The 27,913-nt window shown below is 43.4% G+C and overlaps 1 protein-coding gene across 3 annotated transcripts in view; it reads left to right on the top strand.

Moving 5' to 3' along the window:
• The window catches only part of LOC121572658 (ribosome-binding protein 1), a 54,853-nt gene extending 28,781 nt beyond the window's left edge, over positions 1–26,072 (top strand). Inside the window, exons 9-29 of one of the 3 annotated variants that reach the window (XM_045213368.1) lie at positions 273–487; positions 4,706–4,743; positions 4,835–4,948; positions 6,983–7,045; positions 7,540–7,609; positions 9,203–9,331; positions 9,535–9,575; positions 9,777–9,864; positions 9,987–10,079; positions 10,448–10,540; positions 10,889–10,987; positions 11,261–11,350; positions 11,695–11,787; positions 11,897–11,968; positions 12,141–12,233; positions 12,482–12,565; positions 13,220–13,285; positions 14,245–14,328; positions 14,988–15,068; positions 18,563–18,706; positions 25,569–26,072. In XM_045213368.1, the coding sequence (XP_045069303.1) occupies positions 273–487; positions 4,706–4,743; positions 4,835–4,948; positions 6,983–7,045; positions 7,540–7,609; positions 9,203–9,331; positions 9,535–9,575; positions 9,777–9,864; positions 9,987–10,079; positions 10,448–10,540; positions 10,889–10,987; positions 11,261–11,350; positions 11,695–11,787; positions 11,897–11,968; positions 12,141–12,233; positions 12,482–12,565; positions 13,220–13,285; positions 14,245–14,328; positions 14,988–15,068; positions 18,563–18,706; positions 25,569–25,607 (1,889 nt within the window). In that variant the 3' untranslated portion in view covers positions 25,608–26,072. Of the gene's footprint in view, positions 1–272; positions 488–4,705; positions 4,744–4,834; positions 4,949–6,982; positions 7,046–7,539; positions 7,628–9,202; positions 9,332–9,534; positions 9,576–9,776; positions 9,865–9,986; positions 10,080–10,447; positions 10,541–10,888; positions 10,988–11,260; positions 11,351–11,694; positions 11,788–11,896; positions 11,969–12,140; positions 12,234–12,481; positions 12,566–13,219; positions 13,286–14,244; positions 14,329–14,987; positions 15,069–18,562; positions 18,707–25,568 lie in introns of all 3 variants that reach the window. The other 2 variants (XM_045213367.1, XM_045213369.1) reach the window with 2 other exon arrangements.
• Positions 26,073–27,913: the final 1,841 nt, after the last annotated feature.

Raw genomic sequence — 27,913 nt, 5'->3', positions numbered from 1 at the left:
GTCGCGCTAACCCAGTCACTCTAACCTCTATTTTAACCCTAACCGTCACAGGAAAAGCCTTGCACTAAGTGGGAGAGGTCTCTCACTCCCTCTCACACACAGCTATTTTCCCGATACCTTATTTAGATTTGCTTTTAGATTCATACTGATCTCTCTACTCGTTGCCACATTTCTCATTTTTTTTGTCCTTTTTGTGTGGATTTATACACATTTGGCTGACTAGGCTCTGGTTTTGAATTGAATTAAATTGAATAAAACTTGGATCTCCACAGAGCTCCAGGAGCGCATGGCCACCACGGAGGCCGAGCTGAAGGAGCGCTGTGCCGAGCTGGAGGACCTTAAGTCCCAACAGGCAGTAGTGTCAGCTGTGGAGGAGGCTGCCAAGGAGCAGACTGCCCCACTGGAGGCTCCCGTTGAAACCCCCACCGAAAAGCAGGAGACTGTGACGGAAGGTGTTGCCGAGACCCCCGCTGCCACCAAAATCCAAGTAAGCTCCAGAGGCCTGTTTTTTTATTTTCCCCCAGCTGCAAATAGTTTAGATTGTAGACCCAATTCCAAATCAACCCCTGGCCCCTAAGCAGTCTTGTAGATCGGAAAATATTTGGATAGGTGTAAGCAATATGGCCGACATTCCACCTGTCAGAGTACAGGTGGAGCTGTAACCATATTGCTTACACCAATCCAATACTTTCAGATCTACCAGTTTTTTGTTTTGTCAAAGCAAAGGGGCCTCATTTATCAAAGGTGCATGCGCACAAAAAATACTCTAAACTTTGCGGGCGCCATTTTTCCCGCAATGTATGCGCATCTCCACGCGAATCTCAGACCATGAGTATGCACAACCTCTAGTGGTTGATCAACTGTATTGCAAGCAAATATTGTTATTTTGGGGGAAATTGAGGTTTTTGATGCACTGGAATTATAATAGTGGTAGGCTAATGAAAAACAGCTAAATGTAGGCCTAATGATAAAACAGATGCATTAGGCAGTTGGTAAGATCGTATAGCAGCATGTTGCCTAATTAGGGCTGTCCCAAACAAAACCAAATTATGGTAGACCGAGAGTTGTCTGTTCTTTCAACCAAGCGATTGGTCAACATTTTAAAACATATTTTTCCTTATAGACACACCCTGTGTTTTGAATAAAATCAACTAGATGTAGGCTACTGAGCTTGTCTGACGCTTTAAGCGCTGCGATTAAAAATGAAGACACAAAAATGACTAAACAGGGAGCCAGAGATCAATATAGCCAAACCAGAAGAAAAAAAAACTGTTCCTGCCCAACCTGCCACAAGGAGTCGCTAGAGCGCGATGAGCCAAGTAAAGCCCCTCATTTCCAAATCATACAGCAAATGAGGGTGTTTTTTTTGTTACCATAAAAGGTGAATGGAGGGTGTTTTCCAGGTGGGGTTGTAGCGCTGATTTTATCAATGACAGTTTGATAAATCCTAATAATTTTTGGCATACACATCCTAAAATCTCGACGTACGGCATAATTTAGTAAGACATATACCCTTATACTATAAGCCTGTAGACCACCTATCAGTATCCATTTTTTTTTGCACTAGAAACAAAAACATTTATTACTCTGCCATTTTCTTGACTTTTCCTAAATAAGTCTATATAACACGCTGTCATTGTTAGAATCTTAATATCACAAACAGAACTGGAGTTATAACCAGTTTTAGGCGGGCATGTCATTTTAATGTGTTTCTCCCATTGCCCCTCCTCCTCCCGACAGTTGGAGGTGCCGTGCCCAGTTGATAATCACCCCGATAATTGCCTCGAAACTGAACCTAAACCATACCGAAACGATTTTCACACATATAACAGATTAAATAAATGAAGTGAAGTATGATGTGGGAGAATGGGTGAGTTGCTGAGCGAGGGGAAGCGAATGATGCACCAATTGTGGTTGAAGAACAGGGTGGGCCATTCTATTGTATTGATCTATTCTAATTATAAGCTCAAAATGGTGTATACCCTACATCAGTCCACTGAATCCAAGCAGTCTTATCAGTCTACTCTGGCCTACTTGAGTACACAGTAAGTGCGTGCATAATTTACAATGGCAAGAAGACCAAGATGAATGGCTGCACATGCTGCGTAAGCATTGCTACAAAATCTGAATGAAAACTACTGATGGTGGGGAAGAAATTAATCATGACATCTGATTATTCTTCTGATTCTGAGCTACACCTCAGAGGCCTAAGCATAAAAAAGCCAAAATGGTGCGCACTGAGCAGGTGTCAGTGCCACCATGAAATGAAACGGTGAGACAGGACAGAGGAAGGGACCACACCGTTTAGATAAAACACGCCGGTGACAATGCTACGGGCCAATTATCAGCACAAAATGTCATCACTGAGAGGGCAGACCCTACATTAAAGCATAAAACAACATCAGCAGCTTTTGTTGTTTGTGACATGGACATGCTCCAACTGATGCCATTGCGTGAATACTCATAACATGTAAGCACGAGCTCACAATAATTGACTATTTTTGACTGCTGTCATATCGACACTTATATTCATTCGTCTGATCGTAGTTTTGGAGACTTTCTGACCCCAAGACCCAACTAACGTCTGCAATTCTCCCGCTGTGATCCTTGGAGATTTTTTGCCAACTCTAACCATCCTCCTCAATGTGTGTGGGGTCAGTATAGACACACGTCCTCTTCTAGGACGATTGTTAACATCTCCAGTTGCTTTAAACTTCTTAATTATTGCCCTGATAGTGGAAATGGGCATTTTCAACCGTTGAGCTATTTTCTTATAGCCATTTCCTGATTTGTGTAGCTCAACAACCTTTTGTCGCACATCATTACTGTATTCTCGGGTCTTTCCCATAGTGATGGATGACTATGGGAACTTGGCCTGTGTCACCTCATATTTATACCCCAGTGAAACAGGAAGTCATGGCTTATTACTTAAGTGTTCCTAATCAGTCAGGTGAACTTAAAAATGTAAAATATAAATGGGAATATACTAAAGTTAGATTTTATATAATAATAATAATAATTGTGGCACACATTTTGGATAAAAAAAAGTTCATTTATTTCACATAAATTTTTTCCTATCATTTTACTTCAATTAAAGGTTAGATTTTTGTGAATAATTTGAATGAAAGACCAAGAGGATAAACAGCAAAGAAAAACATTTCACAGCCCGTTTTGCTCATATTTACCAAGGGTGCCAATATTAGTGGAGGGCACTGTAAGCATCAGACCCTTTGCTATGACACTCAAAATTGAGCTCAGGTGCATCCTGTTTCCATTGATCATCCTTGAGATGTTTCTACAACTTGATTGGAGTCCACCTGTGGTAAATTCAATTGATTTGACATGATTTGGAAGGCACACACCTGCCTATATAAGGTCCCACAGTTGACAGTGCATGTCAGAGCAAAAACCAAGCCATGAGGTCGAAGAAATTGTCCGTAGAGCTCCGAGACAGCATTGTGTCAAGGCACAGATCTGGGGAAGGGTACCAAAAAATGTCTGCAGTATTGGAGGTCCCCAAGAACACCGTGGCCTCCATCATTCTTAAATGGAAGAAGTTTGGAACCACCAAGACTCTTCCTAGAGCGGGCCGCCTGGCCAAACTGAGCAATCGGGGGGGAAGGGCCTTGGTCAGGGAGGTGACCAAGAACCCGATGGTCACTCTGACAGAGCTCCAGAGTGCCTCTGTGGAGATGGGAGAACCTTCCAGAAGGACAACCATCTCTGCAGCACTCCACCAATCAGGCCTTTATGGTAGAGTGGCCAGACGGAAGCCACTCCTCAGTAAAAGGCACATGACAGCCCGCTTGGAGTTTGCCAAAAGGCACCTAAAGGACTCTCAGACCATGAGAAACAAGATTCTCTGGTCTGATGAAACCAAGGTTGAACTCTTTGGCCTGAATGCCAAGCGTCACGTCTGGAGGAAACCGGGCACCATCCCTATGGTGAAGCGTGGTGGAAGCATCATGCTGTGGGGATGTTTTTCAGCGGTAGGGACTGGGAGACTAGTCAGGATCGAGGGAAAGATGAACAGAGCAAAGTACAGAGAGATCCTTGACGTAAACCTGCTCTAGAGCACTCAGGACCTCAGACTGGGGCTAAGGTTCACCTTCCAACAGGACAAAGACCCTAAGCACACAGCCAACACAATACAAGAGTAACTTCGGGACAAGTCTCAATGTCCTTGAGTGGCCCAGCCAGAGCCCGGACTCTGGAGAGACCTGAAAATAGTTGTGCAGCGACACTCACAATCCAACCTGACAGAGCTTGAGAGGATCTGCATAGGAGAGTGGGAGAAACTCCCCAAATACAGGTGTACCAAGCTTGTGGCATCATATCCAAGAAGACTCGAGGCTGTAATCGCTGCCAAAGGTGCTTCAACAAAGTACTGAGTAAAGGGTCTGAATACTTGTGGAAATGTGATATTTCCGTTTTTTTTATTTGTATACATTTGCAAAAATGTAAAAAAAAAAAAGCTTTTGCTTTGTCATTATATGGTAAAATAATAAATGCTATTGTTATTATTAATTTTTTTTATTGTAATTGTAAGGCCTTCATTTATTTTTTATCATGCTATATATGAAATGTATTAATTACATTGTTAAAATGTTGCTGTCAGAATGACCGCTCATTAGCTTGAAAGGGGGTCCCTCGTGGCCACACGTCATGCTCAGAGCTTTAGTCTATCCATCTTGTTTCTAAACAGGTTGACTACTCCGCTGAGGTTGAAGAGCTAAAGATCAGGTACGCTGAATCATATTTCTGTTAGATACCATGTATCGAATCTCCGTGTCCAACCTTTTCTACCGAATATTTATTTCTCTCCCTCTTTCAGTCTGATAACCAAAGAAGGTCATGTGGCCGCTCTAGAAGAAAAGCTCCAACAGCTGAAGGTTGAACTGGAGCTGGTGAGATCTTCCCACACTGTTGAGGAGCCACAGGTCAACGGGTATGTTATCTTTACTGGGATACCATGTGGCCTGGGGTTGGTTTAGCCAAGTGGTTAGCGCCGCGGTCCTCAGCACATGTATACAACCGTGTCCTTGTGGGTTCCAATCCTGCACCTCACTGCTATTATTACACATATTTTGTCTCATCTCACTTAGCTGTCTCTCTAGCTATACCACAGGATCTGTTCTATTACATACAGTACCAGTCAAAAGGTTGGACACCTACTCATTCAAGGGTTTTTTCTTTATTTTGACTATTTTCTACAGTGTAGAATAATAGTGGAGATCTCAAAACTATGAAATAACACATATGGAGACATTTAGTAACCCACAAAGTGTTAAACAAATCAAAATATATTTTATATTTGAGATTCTTCAAATAGCCACCCTTTGCCTTGATGACAGCTTTGCACTCTTGGCATTTTCTCAACCAGCTTCATGAGGTAGTCAACTGGAATCCATTTCAATTAACAGGTGTGCCTTGTTAAAGGTTAATTTGTGGAATTTATTTCCTTCTTAATGCGTTTGAGCCAATCAGTTGTGTTGTGACAAGGTAGGGGTGGTATACAGAAGATGGCCCTATTTGGTAAAAGACCAAGTCCATATTATGGCAAGAACAGCTCAAATAAGCAAAGCGAAACGACAGTCCATCATTACTTTAAGACATGAAGGTCAGTCAATCCAGAACATTTCAAGAACTTTGAACGTTTCTTCAAGTGCAGTCGCAAAAAGCATCAAGCGCTATGATGAAACTGGCTCTCATGAGGACCGCCACAGGAAAGGAAGACCCAGAGTTACCTCTGCTGCAGAGGATAGGTTCATTAGAGTTAACTGCATCTCAGATTGCAGCCCAAATAAATGCTTCATAGAGTTCAAGTAACAGACACATCTCAACATCAACTGTTCAGAGGAGACTGCGTGAATAAGGCCTTCATGGTCGAATTGCTGCAAAGAAACCACTACTAAAGGACACCAATAAGAAGAAGAGACTTGCTTGGGCCAAGAAACACAAGCAATGGACATTAGACCGGTGGAAATCTGTCCTTTGGTCTGATGAGGCTAAATTTGAGATTTTTGGTTCCCTCCACCGCGTCTTTGTGAGATGCAGAGTAGGTGAACGGATGATCTCCGCATGTGTGGTTCCCACCGTGAAGCATGGAGGAGGTGGTGTGATGGTGTGGGGGTGCTTTGCTGGTGACACTGTCTGTCTGTGATTTATTTAGAATTCAAGGCACACTTAACCAGCATGGCTACCACAGCATTCTGTAGCGATACGCCATCCCATCTGGTTTGCGCTTAGTGGGACTATCATTTGTTTTTCAATAGGACAATGACCCAAAACACACCTCAAGGCTGTGTAAGGGCTATTTGACCAAGGAGAGTGATGGAGTGCTGCATCAGATGACCTGGCCTCCACAATCCCCGACCTCAACCCAATTGAGATGGTTTGGGATGAGTTGGACCACAGAGTGAAGGAAAAGCAGCCAACAAGTGCTCAGCATATGTGGGAACTCCTTCAAGACTGTTGGAAAAGCATTCCAGGTGAAGCTGGTTGAGAGAATGCAAAGAGTGTGCAAAGCTGTCATCAAGGCAAAGGGTGGCTACTTTGAAGAATCTCAAATATAAAATATATTTTGATTTAACACTTTTTTTGGTTACTACATGATTCCATATGTGTTATTTCATTGTTTTGATGTCTTCACTATTATTCTACAATGTAGAAAATAGTAAAAATAAATAAGAACCCTTGAATGAGTAGGTGTCCAAACTTTTGACTGGTAGTGTATATTATGTATTTTATTTGTTGGGTTTTGTTTCCTGTTTGGACCCCAGAAAGAGTAGCAGCGGCTAATTGTAATTCCCACTCTTTTAGGGAAATAAATTTTACTGGTGCCTCATCCACATATTTAGACCAACAAATGAGAATTTCCCCTGCCCAAAACCAAAAACGATCAAATCTGGTCAAGAATCTGAAGTCATAATCATTCCATAGATTTTGAAAAACATTAAGTTATGTTTTTCTGGCATGTCAGTGTGATGGAAGAACAGCTGGTGCAGATGGACAACACGGCAGAGATCGAACTCCTACAGAACAGGTATGGGAGGAATTCTTTATATTTCTATTATTTTATAGTTCTATTATGAACTATTCACTTTACTTACTTAACCGGTACGCACAAATCTCCAATGGCAAGCCTATTATTCAATTATTGGCCCTCTAGGGATGAAGTACTGTCTGTGGTTAATTGGGCAGTTTATCATTGACTAGACCATGAATTCACTCACCTGGTGTCCCAACTCTGAAGAATGAAACCAGTGTAGTGGTCTGTGTTCAGTAGAACACAATGTTGTGGAATGTTCAGATACTAACACTATGTATACGTAAAGGAAAAGGAATCACATCGGCTCTATTCATGACAATTCTATCTGCAACAGTTCACAACATTTTCCTACTGAACTTGTCCCAGAAGTGTTTTGGCCCTCTAGGACAATAATTGATTAGCCCTGTCTAGTCTGGTCTAGTCTGTAGTGCTCTAAATAAGTCTGTCTTACTGTATCACAACCTAATAACTCAGTTTTCCCATGTCAGCCTTAAGGAAAAAGAGCGCATTGTGACGTCCCTTGAAGAGCAACTGCAGACATTGAGTGCCAAGATGGAGGTGAAGAGAACTGATGCTGTAAGTTGGCAAACCTGTTGTCAAATTAGAGTTCAAATTCAACATTTCTCTCTTAAAATCCTGTATTTGTGTACACTACCGGTCAAAAGTTTTAATTTATTTTTACTATTTTCTACATTGTAGAATAATATTGGAAACTATGAAGTAACACATATGGAATCATGTAGGTACCAAAAAAGTGTTAAACAAATCGACACCCTTTGCCTTGATGACAGCTTTGCACACTCTTGCCATTCTCTCAACCAGCTTCACCTTGAATGCTTTTCCAACAGTCTTGAAGGAGTTCCCACATATGCTGAGCACTTGTTGGCTGCTTTTCCTTCACTCTGCGGTCCGACTCATCCCAAACCATCTCAATTGGGTTGAGGTCGGGGGATTGTGGAGGCCAGGTCATCTGATGTAGCACTCCATCACTCTCCTTCTTGGTAAAATAGCCCGTACACAGCCTGGAGGTGTGTTGGGTCATTGTCCTGTTGAATAACAAATGATGGTCCCACTAATCCAAACGATGGTGTATCGCTGCAGAATGCTGTGGTAGCCATGCTGGTTAAGTGTGCCTTGAATTCTAAATAAATCACAGACAGTGTCACCAGCAAAGCACCCCCACACCATAACAACTCCTCCATGCTTTACGGTGGGAAATACACATGCGGAGATCATCCGTTCACCCACACCGCGTCTCACAAATACACGGCGGTTGGAACCAAAAATCTCCCATTTGGACTCCAGATCAAAGGACATATTTCCACCGGTCTAATGTCCATTGCTCGTGTTTCTTGGCCCAAGCAAGTCTTTTCTTCTTATTGGTGTCCTTTAGTAGTGGTTTCTTTGCAGCAATTCGACCATTAAGGCCTGATTCACACAGTCTCCTCTGAACAGTTTAGATGTGTTACTTGAACTCTATGAAGCATTTGATTGAGCTGTAATTTGAGGCTGGTAACTCGAATGAACTTATACTCTGCAGCAGCAGTAACTCTGGGTCTTCCATTCCTGTGGCGGTCTTCATGAGAGCCAGTTTCATCATAGCGCTTTTTGGTTTTTGCGACTGCACTTGAAGAAACGTTGCTTATTTGAGCTGTTCTTGCCATAATATGGACTTGGTCTTTTACCAAATAGGGCTATCTTCTGTAAACCCCCCTACCTTGTCACAATGCAACTGATTGGCTCAAATGCATTAAGAAGGAAAGAAACAGGCACAGCTGTTAATTGAAATGCATTCCAGGTGGCTACCTCATGAAGCTGGTTGAGAGAATGCCAAGAGTGTGCAAAGCTGTCATCAAGGCAAAGGGAGGCTATTTGAAGGATCTCAAATATAAAATATATTTTGATTTGTTCAACACTTTTTTGGTTACTACATGATTCCATATGTGCTATTTTATAGTTTTGATGTCTTCACTATTATTCTACAATGTAGAAAATAGTAAAAATAAAATGAAACCCTTGAATGAGTAGGTGTTATAAAACTTTTGACCTGTAGTGTATGGACTATATGTTCCATTCAACACCAGAAGTTCCCTCATGGGACGAATGTATTATCAGTAAAGTTATTTGAATTGTATTGAATCTGTTGTGCAGGCGGAGAGCCCAGCAGACACAGAGCAGCTTCAGAGCAGTCTGAAGGAGAGGGAGAGCCAAGTGGCCTCGTTAGAGGAAGAGCTCAAACAGCTGAGAGAGGAGATGGAGCAAGGGAAGAGTGCAAACGCTGTAAGGCTTCTATTCTCTACTGTGTGTGCACACAAGTGTGTGTGGTGTTAAGCCTTACTGTGTAAGGTTTAGTCTTACTCTGTAAGGCCTAGATTTTGTCTTACTGCGTGAAGTTTACATTTTCTATATGTGCTTTTTGTCAGATGAAAAACGTGACCATTGGTATCTTGAATGATGCATTTTCTTTCAATTCTCCAACACAGGAGTCAGGAAGTGAGACAGAAGCGGAACAGCCATTTGAAAGGTATGTGTCCATTCCTAAGCCTTTAAGCACTTGAGGTGCATTCTTTGACCCAATAGTGCATGAATTGTCTAATCTAATGAGCAGGGGTCAATTCCAGTTGAAATGGTATTTCCCCATAGGAATGAATTACAATTCCTGAACTGGTACTGGAATTGATATGGAAGTTTCCCCCAGCCCCGCTAATGAGTGTTATGTTTTCAGCCTTGAGAAAGATTCCCAGATGCTATCTCTGGAAGAGGAGCTACAACGGCTAAAGGAGGAAATGGAACAAGTTAGGAACAAAAGCAATGTAAGTTAGTGTAATGTGGGTTTGATGGTTTTGCGTTGCTCAAAGAGAGGTACGCTTGTTGCCCCTTGACTGTGTCGGCTTAGCTGAAAGCGAAATGCTAAATGCTCTGCTGTACCCTACAGGATCTCCGCGAAAAGAACTGGGCGGCAATGGAAGCCTTGACCGCTGCTGAGAAGTTGAATGAGGAAAGGCTGGCTGTGGCGAAGGGTGCACAGGTCAGTGGCATGCAACACCCAGAGTCGTGTATATATGCGTTCCGCTTCATGCTGCCTCTTTCCTTTCATGGCAGCCAGGGTTCTGCCTCCTGATCAATATTGGCTAATAGGAGGTCAGGGATCTTCTCAATTTTCAACAAGGCTATCTGAATGGCTAAACTTGGAACTAGAATCCAAATGCAAATCATGAATGAAATGCTCAGAGGCAGCAACATGATGTCTGGCACTAAAGTCGGTTGAACTCTCTCTAAATACTCTGGCTACACTCCCATTGAGAAATGAGGATACGTCAGACATATGCACACTGTTGTGAATACGGTTTGTGATGGGTAGCTTTCATGATGCTTTGACTTTGCGTCTATTTCTAGAGCGTAGCCGAGGAAGCACTGAGCTCGTTCCAGACGGAAGCTCAAAAGGCTCTTCAGATGATCTGCCCTGACATCTCTTTAGATGCTGAGCAGGTAAGTTAGTTGGGTTTGCAATCGCCGACACAGACTTCAAATTATTATTCTCCGGCACAAAGCTTGTTGTTCTGTGTGGCTACTCCTTGCTAGTCTGAATTGGAGCTCGTTCCTTATTTACCCACACACTACTAACAGGGTGGTCAGTAATATATTATGTCGTTAACAGGAATGGATTTGGAAAATAAAATCACTCTGGAAAGTTGCCAATGTAAATCCTTGCCGATGTAAAAATAGATTTCACCTTAAACATGACTACGTCAGCAGCCATTTTTTTCCAGCTCTGTAGTTAAAATACCTCAATTACTAATTGTAACCTTAAGATATGATCTGTGTTATTCTTTACAGAATAACTGGTTGGAGCTACTCATCCAGAAAGCACAGGCTACTGAAATTCCACAGAGCCAAGAAGTCCAGCAAGAGAACTTGCAAACCACAGACTCTGAGGTGAGGACCCTGTGTTTTACCCTGATATAGTGTATGCATTGCATTTTGAAGTGGCCAACATTATTGTAACGTTGGACTGCTTCAAAATACCACTAACAATAGAAGTTCCTCTACACCTGTTGCTATAAGAAGACATTTAGTCGCCTACTGCTCAACATTAATTACATGTTCGTCCCTGAAACGGACAACAAAAGTGGATCTTGGCTTTTCCTGCCCTGGTGTTTCAGATGAGCCCCAGACACTGTCATGATTGTGTGCTTGTTTTGTCTTTAGGAGCTTTTGTCAAATCTCAGAGAAGCCGAGGAGTCCCAGAAAACACTACAGGCGGAGTGTGAGCAGTACAGAACTGTCCTGGCTGAAACGGTAAGTCAAACCATGGTCCTGTGTGTGAACGCCTAACTTTCCATCCAACTTCAGTCAGTTTGAGGGGGACACAGCTTGACTTTGGTGTCCGTGTCTGTGATAAAACCCTGGTGTGTGTCCCAAATTGCACCCTATATCTGACAATGCACTTTATAGGGAATAGATTGTGTAATACAGAAGGTGGAGTGACATGAATAACGTGTAAGCTTTATTAACGTAAACAGGCAAGAATCGCTAGCTGCACTAACATACTTGTACTCTCGCTTTACACCTAGAAGTAGGTATTATGATGTAAGATAACAGCGCCACATAACTGCATTCCCACATTATCACACTTCCTTTAGGAGGGCATGCTGAAAGACCTTCAGAAGAGTGTGGAGGAAGAGGAGCACGTGTGGAAGGCCAAAATTGCAGAGGCTGAGGAGCAACGGCAAGCAGTAAGTTATTTTTCTTCAATTCTCTCTCTGGTCTTACTGAATATCAGCAGACGTGATGGTTTCCTATAAGATGACTTGATACGAAGTTAAAAGCAATTTTGTCTTGCAGGCTTTGGATCAGGTGAAGGTGTTGGAGCAAGCTGCAGAGGATATGAAGATGGGCAATGAAAGCACAGACCAGGTAGAGCTTTTGCACCGGTTTTGTGATGGTGATGGGTGTCTACAAAGCTCAATCTAAACCCTAATGTACTGTATGTTGGATTTACTTCCAGTCACAGACTTGAGTAAACCAGCTTTTTGATTGGTTTTGGTATGATATTTAAAAGTGTCTTATTATCCTGTGTTTTGTGCAGCTGAAAGAGCAGGTGATGCTTCTGGAGGCCCAGTTGGAGAAACAGCTGGAGTCCATCAGCTGTAGCCAGACCTACGCCGAGGAGGTCGCCCAGGTAGGCAAACCACGCCATTACACCTGGCTCATTATGTTTTCATGTTAAAAATGTTTTTAGTTTGTCATTGTCATGTTGTAGTCTGTCTTTTACTTTTATATACTTTTAGTCTTCCAAGTGTGGCAATACAGTTGTTTAAACACAGATTTTACATCGTTAACATCCACCTACTGTATATGTATGTTTTGCTACTTGGGTTGTACATTGGTTGCTTGTAGCTACAGTCTACATCTTCTTTGCCTTTGCAGCTAAAGGCCTTCTTAACGAAGACCCAGAGTCAGCTGGAGACGGCCCAATTGGAAGCACAGAAGCAGGCAGAGGAACTATCTGTGGTAGGTTTGACGCGCCAGTCGTCATTTTAGTGCCATAGAATGATGCTATTTCCACTCCAGCAGTGATGGACTCTGCTGTTTGCGGGCTTAAATGAGCAATCTACTATTGACCCCCTGCTTCATGTAGAAGTTTCCCTCAACCACAGCTCTAGGATCAGATTACATTAACCTTTGCCATTAGGCTTATGAAAAATATCTGATCTTGTATCAGTGGTTAGTGGTCAATTCTACCAACTGTATTGCGCCGTTGGAGGGGGGCAATGAACAACAAGGCTCTTTGGCGTCTTTGAACAGCAGTTTGAGTTCAGAAGGGCACAACGATATGGAATGTTCTGATAGAAAGACATTGTCTAGAACAGACATGGCTTTCTGATGTGTAGAGTTAATGCCAGCTCGATTTGTGGCATTTCTATCTGCAATGTTCAGTATGTTAAGTGAAAGAACCCTCCTGAGCGCGACCCAGGGATTTGGGTGTGTCCCAATAGTATTTCCTTCCTCCTGAAGGGTGCATTTGTTCACTACATCCCACAAATCTAAAAGCATTGGCTTGTGGGAGATTACACCAAATCAGTGCACACTTTGGGAGGAAGAAGAGATAATTGGAGCATTGCGACATTGCCTTCTTGTTGAGTGGCAGATTGCTTCCTGTTGCAGGTCAGACAGCAGCTGAGCGAGACGACGGAGCACATGCAGAGCCAGGAGGCCTCCGAGCCCACACAGGTCAGGGTGCCTGGCCGACAGGGTGCACCCTGCACAAGCTTGCTGAGAACTATCAGACTCACAATTTATTTATCGAATTGACTACAAGCCGCAATCCTGAATGGAAACGATAAGCACCACGTAATTTTCAGATTTGTGATGCTCATCTTGATTTTGGAGTGTCATATCCCTTTATGCACTAGGCTAGGGCACCCTACCAATGTAGTGTTCATTCACATAGTGTTCACTAACCTATTAGAGACCAATCTGTATCTAAATAATAATGTACGGCATGTCGTCACGCTGTCATTATGCCCTTATACAATTCAATAATATTTCATATTTTCAGTTATTAGCTGTTATGAAATTTTTTTGGACATCATTCAGATCAGAAGCAGCAGAATCCAGTGTAAAAACAATTTCACATTACACATGATCTATTCTGTCTGATAGTTCTCAAAGGCAGCAGCTTTTGCTATACGTTAACCACACTATGTGCTTTATAAAACGCAAACGTTTTATAGCAATTAAATGCCTATTTAACTCTAGTTGTCTGCTTCCTTGCATGAACCTGTGTGTGTGTGTTTGCAAGTCCCATATTCTGAGGCGCTGCACCAGTGGCTGTTGTAAGAAAAACTTGATTGAAACAGCAAAACGCTAACACCCTTCAAATGTATTTTTTAAATAGCCAGAGCTCAGTGGTGAGTGAGTGAGGTTTTCTTTGTTGATGCTTGTTTGGTACATTGCATAACAGACCACTTTGGAAGACCAGCACAGCTTGCTTGTTTCACCTGAACCAGAGATGGCCCTTCAGGTGTCTACTTGTTCTAACCTCACCGTTTTGGAAAACCTCTTCACACTTTGCTGCGGGACTGGCCCATACACCACCACATTGTGTCCTACCGCCCCCCCCCCCCCCAATGTGGTCTTTCTGGGGGGAGTGATTGGACTGACCAGTTTTTGTGTGTGTATTATCTCAGGTCCAAACCAAACTGGAGCAGACTACAAACAAGTTGCAAACGGAGGAAGAGATGAGACAGCAGCTGGCCGTTGACTTTGACAAGGTAAGTCATAATAAAGTCATGGTTTCAGCAGAATGTCTTTAATATGTTTGCGATATAGTGAGTATACAACTGACATGGTAAGAGTCTGGTGTAGCAGTCTAAACTCCCAACCAAATATACCCCTGGCAACCGGGGTTGGAGTCCTGTCTCGGCCACCCTTTTTGTCTATGCCCCTACTGTCTCCCTCTCTACATTTCCAGCTGTGCTGTCAAAAATAATAAAAACATTTAAGGTCAGAATTCCTATCTCCTTAAAGAAATGAACGTTCGATAAGTGTTAATTGATCCAATGTTTCAATGTATTACTTAATGCATTCCCACAGTATTTCTACTGCATCTTTCATCATTAGTTGGTCACCAGTGATCACATCTGGATGAGCGCAGTATGGAACAGAAATCGTACAGCTTCTTTTACTCAATCCGCTCACTCGTGACATATCGGTCATACAATACAGTACAACTTTATTGTCCAATGTGAATTCTTATTTTTTCTACCTTATGTTATTCCCAAACTCTCGGATACCACCACATCATTTGTCTGTCGGTCTTTGGAGCCAATCAGTCGTTATATTTGGGCTGTATTGCCAATGGCATTTTTATCTCTATCTACGACCATTTACTTAATCTTTGTTCTTAAATCTTTTTGCTCTCCCCTTGCAGACTCAGAAGTGTGTGACTGACCTGCTGACACAGATGGACCAAATGAAGGCAGCAGGAGACTGCTCCACAGGAGAACTCAAGGTGCTTACCACTGTCTTCATTTACTTCTTTACTCTCTACCTCTCTCACCGACATGGACTTCACAGGTCGTCCTATTAGATGGCTTAGGAAAGCTGCTTCCGACTCGTATCTAAACCAAATATGCTATCAACAACCTCCGACATGGTTCTGTAATGGCACACCAAACTGGACCCGTTTGTGGTGGTGGCAGTGGCGAACCGTGACTATAGGACCTAGGCTTTCAGAGGGACCAAAAATCTTCCATCACGTTATCAAACCAAAAAATCTAGAAAATAACAGAAAACATAGCATCACTTAATGCACCCGACATATCTTCTGTAGTCGGACCATTCTAGTTCTAGTGAAGGAAGAGGAATACTTTTTGATGACATTAGGAATGAATCAAACAGCCCTGGCCGTGCTTTGGGCTGCCGCACACACAGCGACAACCGGCATAGACACAACATGAAACACAGCATAAAATATTGCACTGTTTACACAACTTATGGTAGCCAACACCACTATCACCAATAGCGACAACAACGGTGTCAAAGGTGACAGGTGACAGCCTCATGGTGCTGAACGGACAGCGACTGTAATACCTGTGCACTCCATGGCACTGAAGGAGAGACAATTTTGGTCAAACATATAGACACGGCTGATACAGGCGACAGCAGTCTCACACAACGTCAAATAATGTTAAAGAATGAGCAGCCCATTCACTCCAGTAGGCCCCATGAAATCATACCAATACAAATGCAAAAACCATTTCATGTTCCAAATGAAATTAACAAACCACCTACTACTTCCCATTGCAAATATATTTTATCACGTTCATCTAAAGTTTCAATGCAACAATGTTTCAGTCATTATTTTCAGAGATGGCTAACAGCAAGTGAGCTGCAACAAAAAACAGTGCCACTCACCAGATGATGATAATTTGTAAACGAAGTTTGAAAGTTAATCTTGAAAAGGGTGACCCTAACAAATTAGCAACAACATCCACCTTGAAGTTGATAACAGCTGCTGCGGCCACCGTGGCCATTGTCACACTACTACAACACAAGCTAGCTAACGTTACTAGCGTTAGCTTGGGAAAACTAAAGCTTGCAACACTGATTATTTTCTCTTGTGCCCTCTTCTTCTTTAAGGTTTTCTGGCAGACGATAACCTATTAGTGTATTGCTGTATTCATTCTGCATTATGAATTCATTACCTCTTGCGCTCTCAGTAGTAATGTGTCTATGAGAAGGCCAAGGACATTAGTGCAAAAAAAAAAAAAGGTCCCATCCATTGCAAGTCAAAATTTGATTTGTTCGTTCCACTGTCACTCCAAAATTCTGCTCTAATACAATTGAATGGCAGAGGCCTTCTGTCCAGCTTCTGAAGGCCTAGCCAATGGCTGGCTGTGCTAGATTTTTCTACCCAGAGATCACCAAAGGAAATCCTGATTTGGATCATTTTTTTCTATTCGTATTAAGCCTTCTCTTTCTAACACAAACTGAAGAGATGAAGTCAGAATATTATTACAAGTATTGTAAAGATAAAAAATTAATGTTAAATAAGTATACAGTGCTATGAAAAAGTATTTGCCCCCTTTCTAATTTTCTCTACTTTTGCATATTTGTGGTACTGAAAGTTATCAGATCTTCAACCAAAACCTAATATTAGATAAAGGGAACATAAGTGAACAAATAACACAACAATTACATATTTATTTCATTTATTTCATAAACAAAGTTATGCAACACCCAATTTCCCTGTGTGAAAAAGTAATTGCCCCCTTACACTCAATAACTGGTTGTGCCACCTTTAGCTGCAATGACTCCAACCAAATGCTTCCTGTAGTTGTTGATCAGTCTCTCACGTCACTGTGGAGGAATTTTGTCCCACTCTTCCATGCAGAACTGCTTTAACTCAGTGACGTGTGGGTTTTCAAGCATGAACTGCTCGTTTCAAGTCCTGCCACAACATCTCAATTGGGATTAGGTCTGGACTTTGACTAGGCCATTCCAAAACTTCCAATTTGTTGCTTTTTAGCAATTTTCATGTAGACTTGATTGTGTGTTTTGGATCATTGTCTTGCTGCATGACCCAGCTGCGCATCTCGTCCAAAAAGTTGACTCAAGTTTGCCAAAAAGCACCTGGATGATCATCAAGACTCTTGGAAGAACGTTCTAAAATGTTCTATGGACAGATGATTCAAAAGTATAACTTGTTGGACGACATGGTTCCAGTAATGCCTGGCGAAAACCAAACTCTGCATTCCACAGTAAGAACATCATACCAAAGGTCAAGCATGGTGGTGTGATGGTTTGGGGATGCTTTGCTGCCTCAGGACCTGGACGACTTGCCTTAATAGAAGGAACCATGAATTCTGCTCTGTATCAGAGAATTCTACAGGAGAATGTCAGACCATCCGTCTGTGAGCTGAAGCGCAGCTGGGTCATGCAGCAAGACAATGATCCAAAACACACAATCAAGTCTACATGAAAATTGCTAAAAAGCAACAAATTGGAAGTTTTGGAATGGCCTAGTCAAAGTCCAGACCTAATCCCAATTGAAATGTTGTGGCAGGACTTGAAACGAGCAGTTCATGCTTGAAAACCCACACGTCACTGAGTTAAAGCAGTTCTGCATGGAAGAGTGGGACAAAATTCCTTCACAGCGACGTGAGAGACTGATCAACAACTACAGGAAGCATTTGGTTGGAGTCATTGCAGCTAAAGGTGGCACAACCAGTTATTGAGTGTAAGGGGGCAATTACTTTTTCACACAGGGAAATTGGGTGTTGCATAACTTTGTTTATGAAATAAATGAAATAAATATGTAATTGTTGTTATTTGTTCACTTATGTTCCCTTTATCTAATATTAGGTTTTGGTTGAAGATCTGATAACATTCAGTATCAAAAATATGCAAAAGTAGAGAAAATTAGAAAGGGGGCAAATACTTTTTCATGGCACTGTATATACATTTTTATAGATCCTTAGGCCTTCTCTGAAGGCCATTACGGTTCCCACTAGGTGGTGAGCAGCCTCATGGCTTTAAGCCAAATTCATAGTTGCTATTGTGAGTCCATCAGCTTTAATGTCACACTACAATGTAAAAACAAAAAACAATCTACTAGTAACACACTTCTAGTACAAAATAAATTAGGTATTGCCCCACTAATTACCTGGTAATCACTTAGAAACTACTTAACATAATTCGACGTAATTATTTCTCAATAATTACTTCTCGGTCACTTGGGGATTCATTGTAATGAATACCAGGAAGTACCAATTGTTACCAAGAAGTTACCCGTTTGGTTCAATGATTAAAAGTAATATCCAGAAAGTACAAATAATTCCTATTGGTAATTTCACATTAAATACCACACTACCAATAATAATGCAACCTTCTGGCTTCTGGTCTACCTCTCTAACCTCTAGGCTACCTCCCCTCTCCATTGATTAAATAAATATTTTAAGAATTAGAATAACTTTTATTTTGTATGTTGTCTGAATGATCCAGGAGAGGCTGGAGAAAGAGAAGAAGCTAACCAAGGACCTTGGCCAGGCGGCCACCAAGCTCCAGAAGATGCTCAAGGCCACCCAGGAGCAGCTCGCCAAAGAGCAGGACACCGTCAAAGCCTTGCAGAGCCAGCTTGTTGGGAAGGTAGGCCAACCACACTGCACCACCTTATTTAGCAGGCCCACCACAGCTCATAGACCTACACTGTGTGGGTGTAGACACTTATGTCTTCTATGGAAAACCCTTTTCCCCCCCATTCCCATGTTTGGGTTTCAATCGAATGCCAGTGTAGGTAGTGGGCTTAACTCTTTTGGTGGCATGTGGCTATATTCAACAGAGTATAGTGGGGCTTTATTAATGTTCTGCAGACCCTAGAAGTATGCACTATGCTGTAGGGGCCCGATTCCGACTTAGGAAATTACGCATTTCTTACGCACGCCTTTCCTACACACTTCTCAGTAGTTGGTATAAAGACTTACACTATATATACAAAAGTATGTGGACACCCCTTCAAATTAGTGGATTCCGCTATTTCAGCCACGCCCGTTGCTGACAAGTGTATAAAATCGAGCACACAGCCATGCAATCTCCATAGACAAACATTGGCAGTAGAATGGCCTTACTGAAAAGCTCAGTGACTTTCAACGTGGCACCGTCATAGGATGCCACCTTTCCAACAAGTCAGTTTGTCAAATTTCTGCCCTGCTAGAGCTTCCCCGGTCAACTGTAAGTGCTGTTATTTTGAAGTGGAAACATCTAGGAGCAACAACGGCTCAGCCGTGAAGTGGTAGGCCACATAAGCTCACAGAATGGAACCGTTGGAAGCAACGTCAGCACAAGAAGCCAGGAGAACGCTACCGGCTCCAATGCATTGAGCCAACTGTAAAGTTTGATGGAGGAGGAATAATGGTCTGGGGCTGTTTTTACATTTACGTCATTTAGCAGACGCTCTTATCCAGAGCGACTTACAAATTGGTGCATTCACCTTATAGCCAGTGGGATAACCACTTTACAATATGTTTTTTTTTTCTTTCTTTCTTTGGGGTGGGGTAAGGGGGGGTAGAAGGATTACTTTATCCTATCCCAGGTATTCCTTAAAGAGGTGGGGTTTCAAGTGTCTCCGGAAGGTGGTGAGTGACTCCGCTGTCCTGGCGTCGTGAGGGAGCTTGTTCCACCATTGGGGTGCCAGAGCAGCGAACAGTTTTGACTGGGCTGAGCGGGAACGGTGCTTCCGCAGAGGTAGGGGGGCCTGCAGGCCAGAGGTGGATGAACGCAATGCCCTCGTTTGGGTGTAGGGACTGATCAGAGCCTGAAGGTACGGAGGTGCCGTTCCCCTCACAGCTCCGTAGGCAAGCACCATGGTCTTGTAGCGGATGCGAGCTTCAACTGGAAGCCAGTGGAGTGTGCGGAGGAGCGGGGTGACGTGAGAGAACTTGGGAAGGTTGAACACCAGACGGGCTGCGGCATTCTGGATGAGTTGTAGGGGTTTAATGGCACAGGCAGGGAGCCCAGCCAACAGCGAGTTGCAGTAATCCAGATGGGAGATGACAAGTGCCTGGATTAGGACCTGTGCCGCTTCCTGTGTAAGGCAGGGTCGTACTCTCAGAATGTTGTAGAGCATGAACCTACAGGATCGGGTCACCACCTTGATGTTAGCGGAGAACGACAGGGTGTTGTCCAGGGTCACGCCAAGGCTCATCGCACTCTGGGAGGAGGACACAACAGAGTTGTCAACCGTGATGGCGAGATCATGGAACGGGCAGTCCTTCCCCGGGAGGAAGAGCAGCTCCGTCTTGCCGAGGTTCAGCTTGAGGTGGTGATCCATCATCCACACTGATATGTCTGCCAGACATGCAGAGATGCGATTCGCCACCTGGTTATCAGAAGGGGGAAAGGAGAAGATTAGTTGTGTATCGTCTGCGTAGCAATGATAGGAGAGGCCATGTGAGGATATGACAGAGCCAAGTGACTTGGTGTATAGCGAGAATAGGAGAGGGCCTAGAACTGAGCCCTGGGGGACACCAGTGGTGAGAGCACGTGGTGCGGAGACAGATTCTCGCAACGCCACTTGGTAGGAGCGACCGGTCAGGTAGGACGCAATCCAAGACTGAGCCGCGCCGGAGATGCCCAACTCGGAGAGGGTGGAGAGGAGGATCTGATGGTTCACAGTATCAAAGGCAGCAGACAGGTCTAGAAGGACAAGAGGGAGAGAGAGTTAGCTTTAGCAGTGCGGAGAGCCTCCATGACACAGAGAAGAGCAGTCTCAGTTGAATGACCAGTCCTGAAACCTGATTGGTTTGGATCAAGAAGGTCATTCTGAGAGAGATAGCAAGAGAGTTGGCTAAAGACTGCACGCTCAATAGTTTTGGAGAGAAAAGAAAGAAGGGATACTGGTCTGTAGTTGTTGACATCGGAGGGATCGAGTGTTGTTTTTTTTGAGAAGGGGTGCAACTCTCGCTCTCTTGAAGACGGAAGGGACATAGCCAGCGGTCAAGGATGAGTTGATCAGCGAGGTGAGGTAGGGGAGAAGGTCACCGGAGATGGTCTGGAGAAGAGAGGAGGGGATAGGGTCAAGCGGGCAGGTTGTTGGGCGGCCGGCAGTCACAAGTCTCAAGATTTCATCTGGAGAGAGAGGGGAGAAAGAAGTCAAAGCATAGGGTAGGGCAGTGTGAGCAGGACCAGCAGTGTCATTTGACTTAACAAACGAGGATCGGATGTCCATCCACAGAGAGGGAGGGGGAGGGAGGGAGGATTCAGCAGGGAGGAGAAGGTGGCAAAGAGCTTCCTAGGGTTAGAGGCAGATGCTTGGAATTTAGAGTGGTAGAAAGTGGCCTTAGCAGCAGAAATCGATGAAGAAAATGCAGAGAGGAGGGAGTGAAAAGATGCCAGGTCCGCTGGGAGTCTAGTTTTTCCTCCATTTCCGCTCAGCTGCCCGGAGCCCTGTTCTGTGAGCTCGCAATGAGTCGTCAAGCTACGGAGCTGGAGGGGAGGACCGAGCCGGCCGGGAGGATAGGGGACACAGAAGTCAAAGGATGCAGAAAGGGAGGAGAGGAGGGTTGAGGAGGCAGAATCAGGAGATTGGAGGGAAAGAATTGAGCAGAGGGAAGAGATGATAGGATGGAAGAGGAGAGAGTAGTGGGAGAGAGAGAGCGAAGGTTGCGGCGGCGCATTACCATCTGAGTAGGGGCAGAGTGAGTAGTGATGGAGGAGAGCGAGAGAAAAGGATACAAAGTAGTGGTCGGAGACATGGAGGGGAGTTGCAGTGAGATTAGTAGAGGAACAGCATCTAGTAAAGATGAGGTCAAGCGGGGGAGGTCAAAAGAGGAGAGGAGTGGAAAGAAGGAGGCAGAGAGAAATGAGTCAAATGTAGACGTAGGGAGTTTGAATCACCCCAGAACTGTGAGGGGTGAGCCATCCTCAGGAAAGGAACTTATCAAGGCGTCAAGCTCATTGATGAACTCTCCAAGGGAACCTGGAGGGCGATAGATGACAAGGATGTTAAGCTTGAATGGGCTAGTGACTGTGACAGCATGGAATTCAAATGAGGAGATTGGCAGATGGGTCAGGGGAAAAATAGAGAATGTCCACTTGGGAGAGATGAGGATTCCTGTGCCACCACCCCGCTGACCAGATGCTCTCGGGGTATGCGAGAACACATGGTCAGACGAGGAGAGAGCAGTAGGAGTAGCAGTGTTTTCAGTGGTGATCCATGTTTCGGTCAGCGCCAAGAAGTCGAGGGACTGGAGGGTAGCATAGGCTGAGATGAACTCTGCTTTGTTGGCCGCAGAACGGCAGTTCCAGAGGCTGCCGGAGACCTGGAACTCCACGTGTGGGTCGTGCGTGCAGGGACCACCAGGTTAGAGAGGCAGCAGCCACGCGGTGTGAGGCGTTTGTATAGCCTGTGCGGAGAGGAGAGAACAGGGATAGACAGAGGCATAGTTGACAGGCTGCAGCAAATGGCTACAATAAATGCAAAGGAGATCGGAATGAAATGAGCTAAACATCTGGGAAAGCGAGAGAGCGGGGCCTCCCTCACATTCTACACGTTTCACTGAACCACCCAAATATAACTCTCCCAACTTCCACCTCTAGAAACCATAATTGTTGTAAACCACAGCGGTTCAATGTTTTCTAGGAATAGACTAACTTACTTTATTCAGCTAGCTAACTTGGTACAGTATTCTTCCGTGAAAACCGTCCAGGCACCTAGTCATATGACGCCACAGCCAACTAGCATGCCGGGCTCCAACAACACGGTTTAGCACCAACACTCGGGCCACAACAAACCACCAAGTGTGTCAACACGCCAAGCAGATCATTCGTGTCCGTGTCTAACATTGTGGGTTAGTCCCGACAGCTTGAGCGAGGCGCAACTTATTCAGCCAGTTAGTTAGCTAGAATAGTTAGCATACTAGCTAGCCATTGCTTTCTGCCAACGAAGAAACCCGTCCTCCCACGGCACCACACAGAGAGGCCAAGCTAACGTTAACTAGTCACACATGTCCCGAATTCCCTTGAACGACTCTGGCTACCAGTATGTAAAAACAAAACACAAATGTAGGTTATAACTTACCCCTAGCAGCTACTGTTCGCCAGCCAAGGCAAAGCTAGCCACTGCGGGCTAGGCCCCTTAGTTCCAGGAAGGGTCTTATTACAGCATGCAATGACATTCTAGACGATTCTGTGCTTCCAATTTGTGGCAACAGTTTGGGGAAGGCCCTTTCCTGTTTCAGCTTGACAATGCCCCTATGCACAAAGCGAGGTCCATACAGAAATGCTTTGTCGAGATCGGTGTGGAAGAACTTGACTGGCCTGCACAGAGCCCTGACCACCACCCCATCGAACACCTTTGGGATGAATTGGAACGCCGACTGCGAGCCAGGTCTAATCGCCTAACGTCAGTACCCGACTTTACTAATGCTCTTATGGCTGAATGGAAGCAAGTCCCCGCAGCAATGTTCCAACATCTAGTGGAAAGCCTTCCCAGAAGAGTGGTGACTGTTAATGCAGCAAAGGGGGGACCAACTCCATATTGCAGGTGTGGTTCCCTTGCGCACGCTGAATAAATGTAATTCAACGCTGAAAACCCTCCCACTTGCTGGCCAACAGATTTTCTTGTGGATTTTTCATTTAACAAGGTTTTCAGTACATTTATCTTAAGCCATCCCTTTAAATACAGTGAACATTTTTTCCCCTCGAATATTGTCGACAGACTCCATAGAATATATTGAGAGAACGGGTTCAGAATATTAGGGGTCAATGAAAGAAAGAAATCTAAATGTATGCATATTCATCTCCATTTCAGCACGAATTGGTAATAAAAAAATACTCTGATCTTGCAGATTATTTAGGGTTAAGGAAGTATTTAAGAGCCATAAACGGGTTTGGAGACCCTTTACGGACAAAAGAAAGAAAACGGTGTTTCAATTTTCAGTTCTTTAACCCATGTTAATGTTTGAAGATTAGTGTACATTGAATTATAATAGGGAGAATAGTGTACAATAGTAGGCTATACCCTCATCAATTTATTGCCTGCCACGCGTCGGATTCAAACTGTTATTGCTTGGTCTGCGCTCCGCTCCATAACGATTTAATGTCTTTAAAAAATAAAAAAAAGATCAACTATTACTAATGATCCTCAGCAACAACCACATGGCCATGACACCGTTTACAGAGGAAGCAAATGAAGGTAAACGAAACTATCATTAAATTGAATAATGTAGGCTATACCAACTGAACGGAACAAACAGTAAATTGGCAGTTGAATATGTTATTAGGCCTGCTGACGGTTGCTACTGATAGTGGCTAATGTTTAACATGACAAAATTAGGAAACTGAGAAAGTCGGGGAATCCTATAATTAAGATATTTGAGAGTGCCCTGCAAGTTAAAAGGCTCTACATCATGGCACAGAAAGTTGATATGCTTCAGTTTGCTGCCATATGACTGGTTTCACATTTGTCTCCAGTGATTAGAAGGTAAAATGTATCTGAAACAAGTGTCATATTTACAACTCCCTTATCCAAATGGATTACTCATTTACCTAGCTCTTATCAATAGCTCTTATCAATAGCTCTTATCAAGATGTAAATTACAGTGCATGGAGAATGGTGTTATTTCTATCCATTTTATTTTTTTATGGATGCTTTTTCCACTTGGAACCGGTAGTCCCCTAGACGTTATTAATGTTTTCCTCACGCGTAAATGTGGTGGGATTAAGTCAAGGTCAGAATATGGCGTATCTGTAGACACACCTCCATTTATTCGATCTCCACCCAAAATGAATAGCACGCTATTCTCATGCTTAAGTTCAAGGTCAGAATATATAAAAGTGCCTAAAAATGGAAATGCGTTCCATTTACGCATACTTAACTCGGATCGGAATCGGGCCCTAGGTGATTAGGAAGGGCTAAAGTAGCACTTGAATAGATTGAGACACATATGGCCTGTTTCCTGAATTCAGAACAAGCCCAGTCCTGGACTAAAATGCACTTTCAATGGAGATTCTCAATTGAGAATCATTTTTGGCCCCGGATTAGGCATAATCTGGGTCCGGCAAACCGAACCCAAGGGTTGGATAATTTCAACATGAAACAACTTTTTTTTTACTGCCCATTTCAGTCTTGATATGATATGAATTATTTATCAGGCTATTATTGCCGATATCGATACCATTGGTTTAAACAGGGAGGATTAAAAATGCATGAATACGGAAGAAACGCAGCTGCAAATACAGCCAATGAGCCGAGTTACCTCTGCTCTGGATCACCAATGCTTAAATCAAGAGAAAAGTGAGCGGAGTATCGATACCAGAACATGTCAGTTTTGGATTGGGCAGTATCGATATTTTGGTATACTGTACATAAACCCATCCCTAGTTGTCGGAGTCCAGGCAGTGGTTTAGACTTGTTAGGGCCCTCGTTACTATTTTATCAGATGGTCTTTGTATGTCTCTGTACAGTGATTATTCAAATTCCTATTTGTGTTTGGTACTTTCTCTCCACCAGGAGGAGCCCAAGCAACCAAAGGAAGGGACATCCGTCTAAGAAGACCGAATGAACATCCCACAACTTGCCAAAATGCCTTAATTATTTTACTTATTACTTTTCCCCCCTCTTTTTCTCTTGTACTGTAGTTTGCAGTCAAAAAAGTATCATTTTGTTAAGGGATGGGGAGTTCAGAAGCGTTTAAAATGGTATGCCTTATTGTTATGTTGGAACCAACAATCAATTGAGGAGTCTCTGGCTGTGTCAAACTTCTGTTTATTTGTCCTGACATTCCTAGAACTCCCGGTGGTTCAGTGTTATTGAAAAGGGGAATTGCCTGTGCATTAAATGTGCAGCAACTAGTGCAATCACTTTCTTGTCCTTTTGCCTGCCCTTTGTATGACATTGAAAAGGGAGGTGATTTCATGGTACGCAGATGCAATACAATGTAATGCCTTATACTTTACGTAGTGGGCTGCTGACAAATGTGAGAATTTGTAACAAATAAACTGTAGATCCATTTGGGTTGGTGGGTGTATTACTGTTTATTGCACAAATGCATAATGGAAAAGAGGAATTATTTGTGACAAACACAAAATATGCAGTTTGACTGTACTACAGTGGGGGGGAAAAAGTATTTAGTCAGCCACCAATTGTGCAAGTTCTCCCACTTAAAACGATGAGAGAGGCCTGTAATTTTCATCATAGGTACACGTCAACTATGACAGACAAATGGAGATTTTTTTTCTCCAGAAAATCACATTGTAGGATTTTTTATGAATTTATTTGCAAATTATGGTGGAAAATAAGTATTTGGTCACCTACAAACAAGCAAGATTTCTGGCTCTCACAGACCTGTAACTTCTTCTTTAAGAGGCTCCTCTGTCCTCCACTCGTTACCTGTATTAATGGCACCTGTTTGAACTTGTTATCAGTATAAAATACACCTGTCCACAACCTCAAACAGTCACACTCCAAACTCCACTATGGCCAAGACCAAAGAGCTGTCAAAGGACACCAGAAACAAAATTGTAGACCTGCACCAGGCTGGGAAGACTGAATCTGCAATAGGTAAGCAGCTTGGTTTGAATAAATCAACTGTGGGAGCAATTATTAGGAAATGGAAGACATACAAGACCACTGATAATCTCCCTCGATCTGGGGCTCCACGCAAGATCTCACCCCGTGGGGTCAAAATGATCACAAGAACGGTGAGCAAAAATCCCAGAACCACACGGGGGGACCTAGTGAATGACCTGCAGAGAGCTGGGACCAAACTAATAAAGCCTACCATCAGTAACACACTACGCCGCCAGGGACTCAAATCCTGCAGTGCCAGACGTGTCCCCCTGCTTAAGCCAGTACATGGCCAGGCCCGTCTGAAGTTTGCTGGAGTGCATTTGGATGATCCAGAAGAGGATTGGGAGAATGTCATATGGTCAGATGAAACCAAAATAGAACTTTCTGGTAAACTGTGTACCTACTGTGAAGCATGGGGGTGGAAACATCATGCTTTGGGGCTGTTTTTCTGCAAAGGGACCAGGACGACTGATCCGTGTAAAGGAAAGAATGAATGGGGCCATGTATCGCATTGAAGATGAAACGTGGCTGGGTCTTTCAGCATGACAATGATCCCAAACACACCGCCCGGGCAACGAAGGAGTGGCTTCGTAAGAAGCATTTCAAGGTCCTGGAGTGGCCTAGCCAGTCTCCAGATCTCAACCCCATAGAAAATCTTTGGAGGGAGTTGAAAGTCCGTGTTGCCCAGCGACAGACCCAAAACATCACCGCTCTAGAGGAGATCTGCATGGAGGAATGGGCCAAAATACCAGCAACAGTGTGTGAAAACCTTGTGAAGACTTACAGAAAACGTTTGACCTGTGTCACTGCCAACAAAGGGTATATAAAAAAGTATTGAGAAACTTTTGTTATTGACCAAATACTTATTTTCCACCATAATTAGCAAATAAATTCATTAAAAATCCTACAATGTGATTTTCTGGAGAAAAAAAATCTCATTTTGTCTGTCATAGTTGACGTGTACCTCTGATGAAAATTACAGGCCTCTCTCATCTTTTTAAGTGGGAGAACTTGCACAATTTGTGGCTGACTAAATACTTTTTTTCCCCACTGTACATGTTAAAGGGGAAGTTCAGGATTTTACAACTTGATGTTAGATCAGAGGTGTTGGATCAGGCCCACGGGGAGAGGTCCAATCCGGTCTGTGGGTGATTTGAGAAGTCATTTAAAAAATGACTAGTTCCCACGGATGGGTAGTAATGGATTACATGTAACGGTGATTACGTAATCTAATTTTTTAAAATGTACTGTAATGATCAACCCAGATTCCCCCAAAAAATAAAATG

This window comes from Coregonus clupeaformis, unplaced genomic scaffold (genome assembly GCF_020615455.1).
Source record: "Coregonus clupeaformis isolate EN_2021a unplaced genomic scaffold, ASM2061545v1 scaf0107, whole genome shotgun sequence".
NCBI lineage: Eukaryota > Metazoa > Chordata > Actinopteri > Salmoniformes > Salmonidae > Coregonus > Coregonus clupeaformis.
The sequence above is the reverse complement of the archived record's forward strand: the minus strand, read 5'-3'. Positions and strand labels throughout refer to the sequence as shown.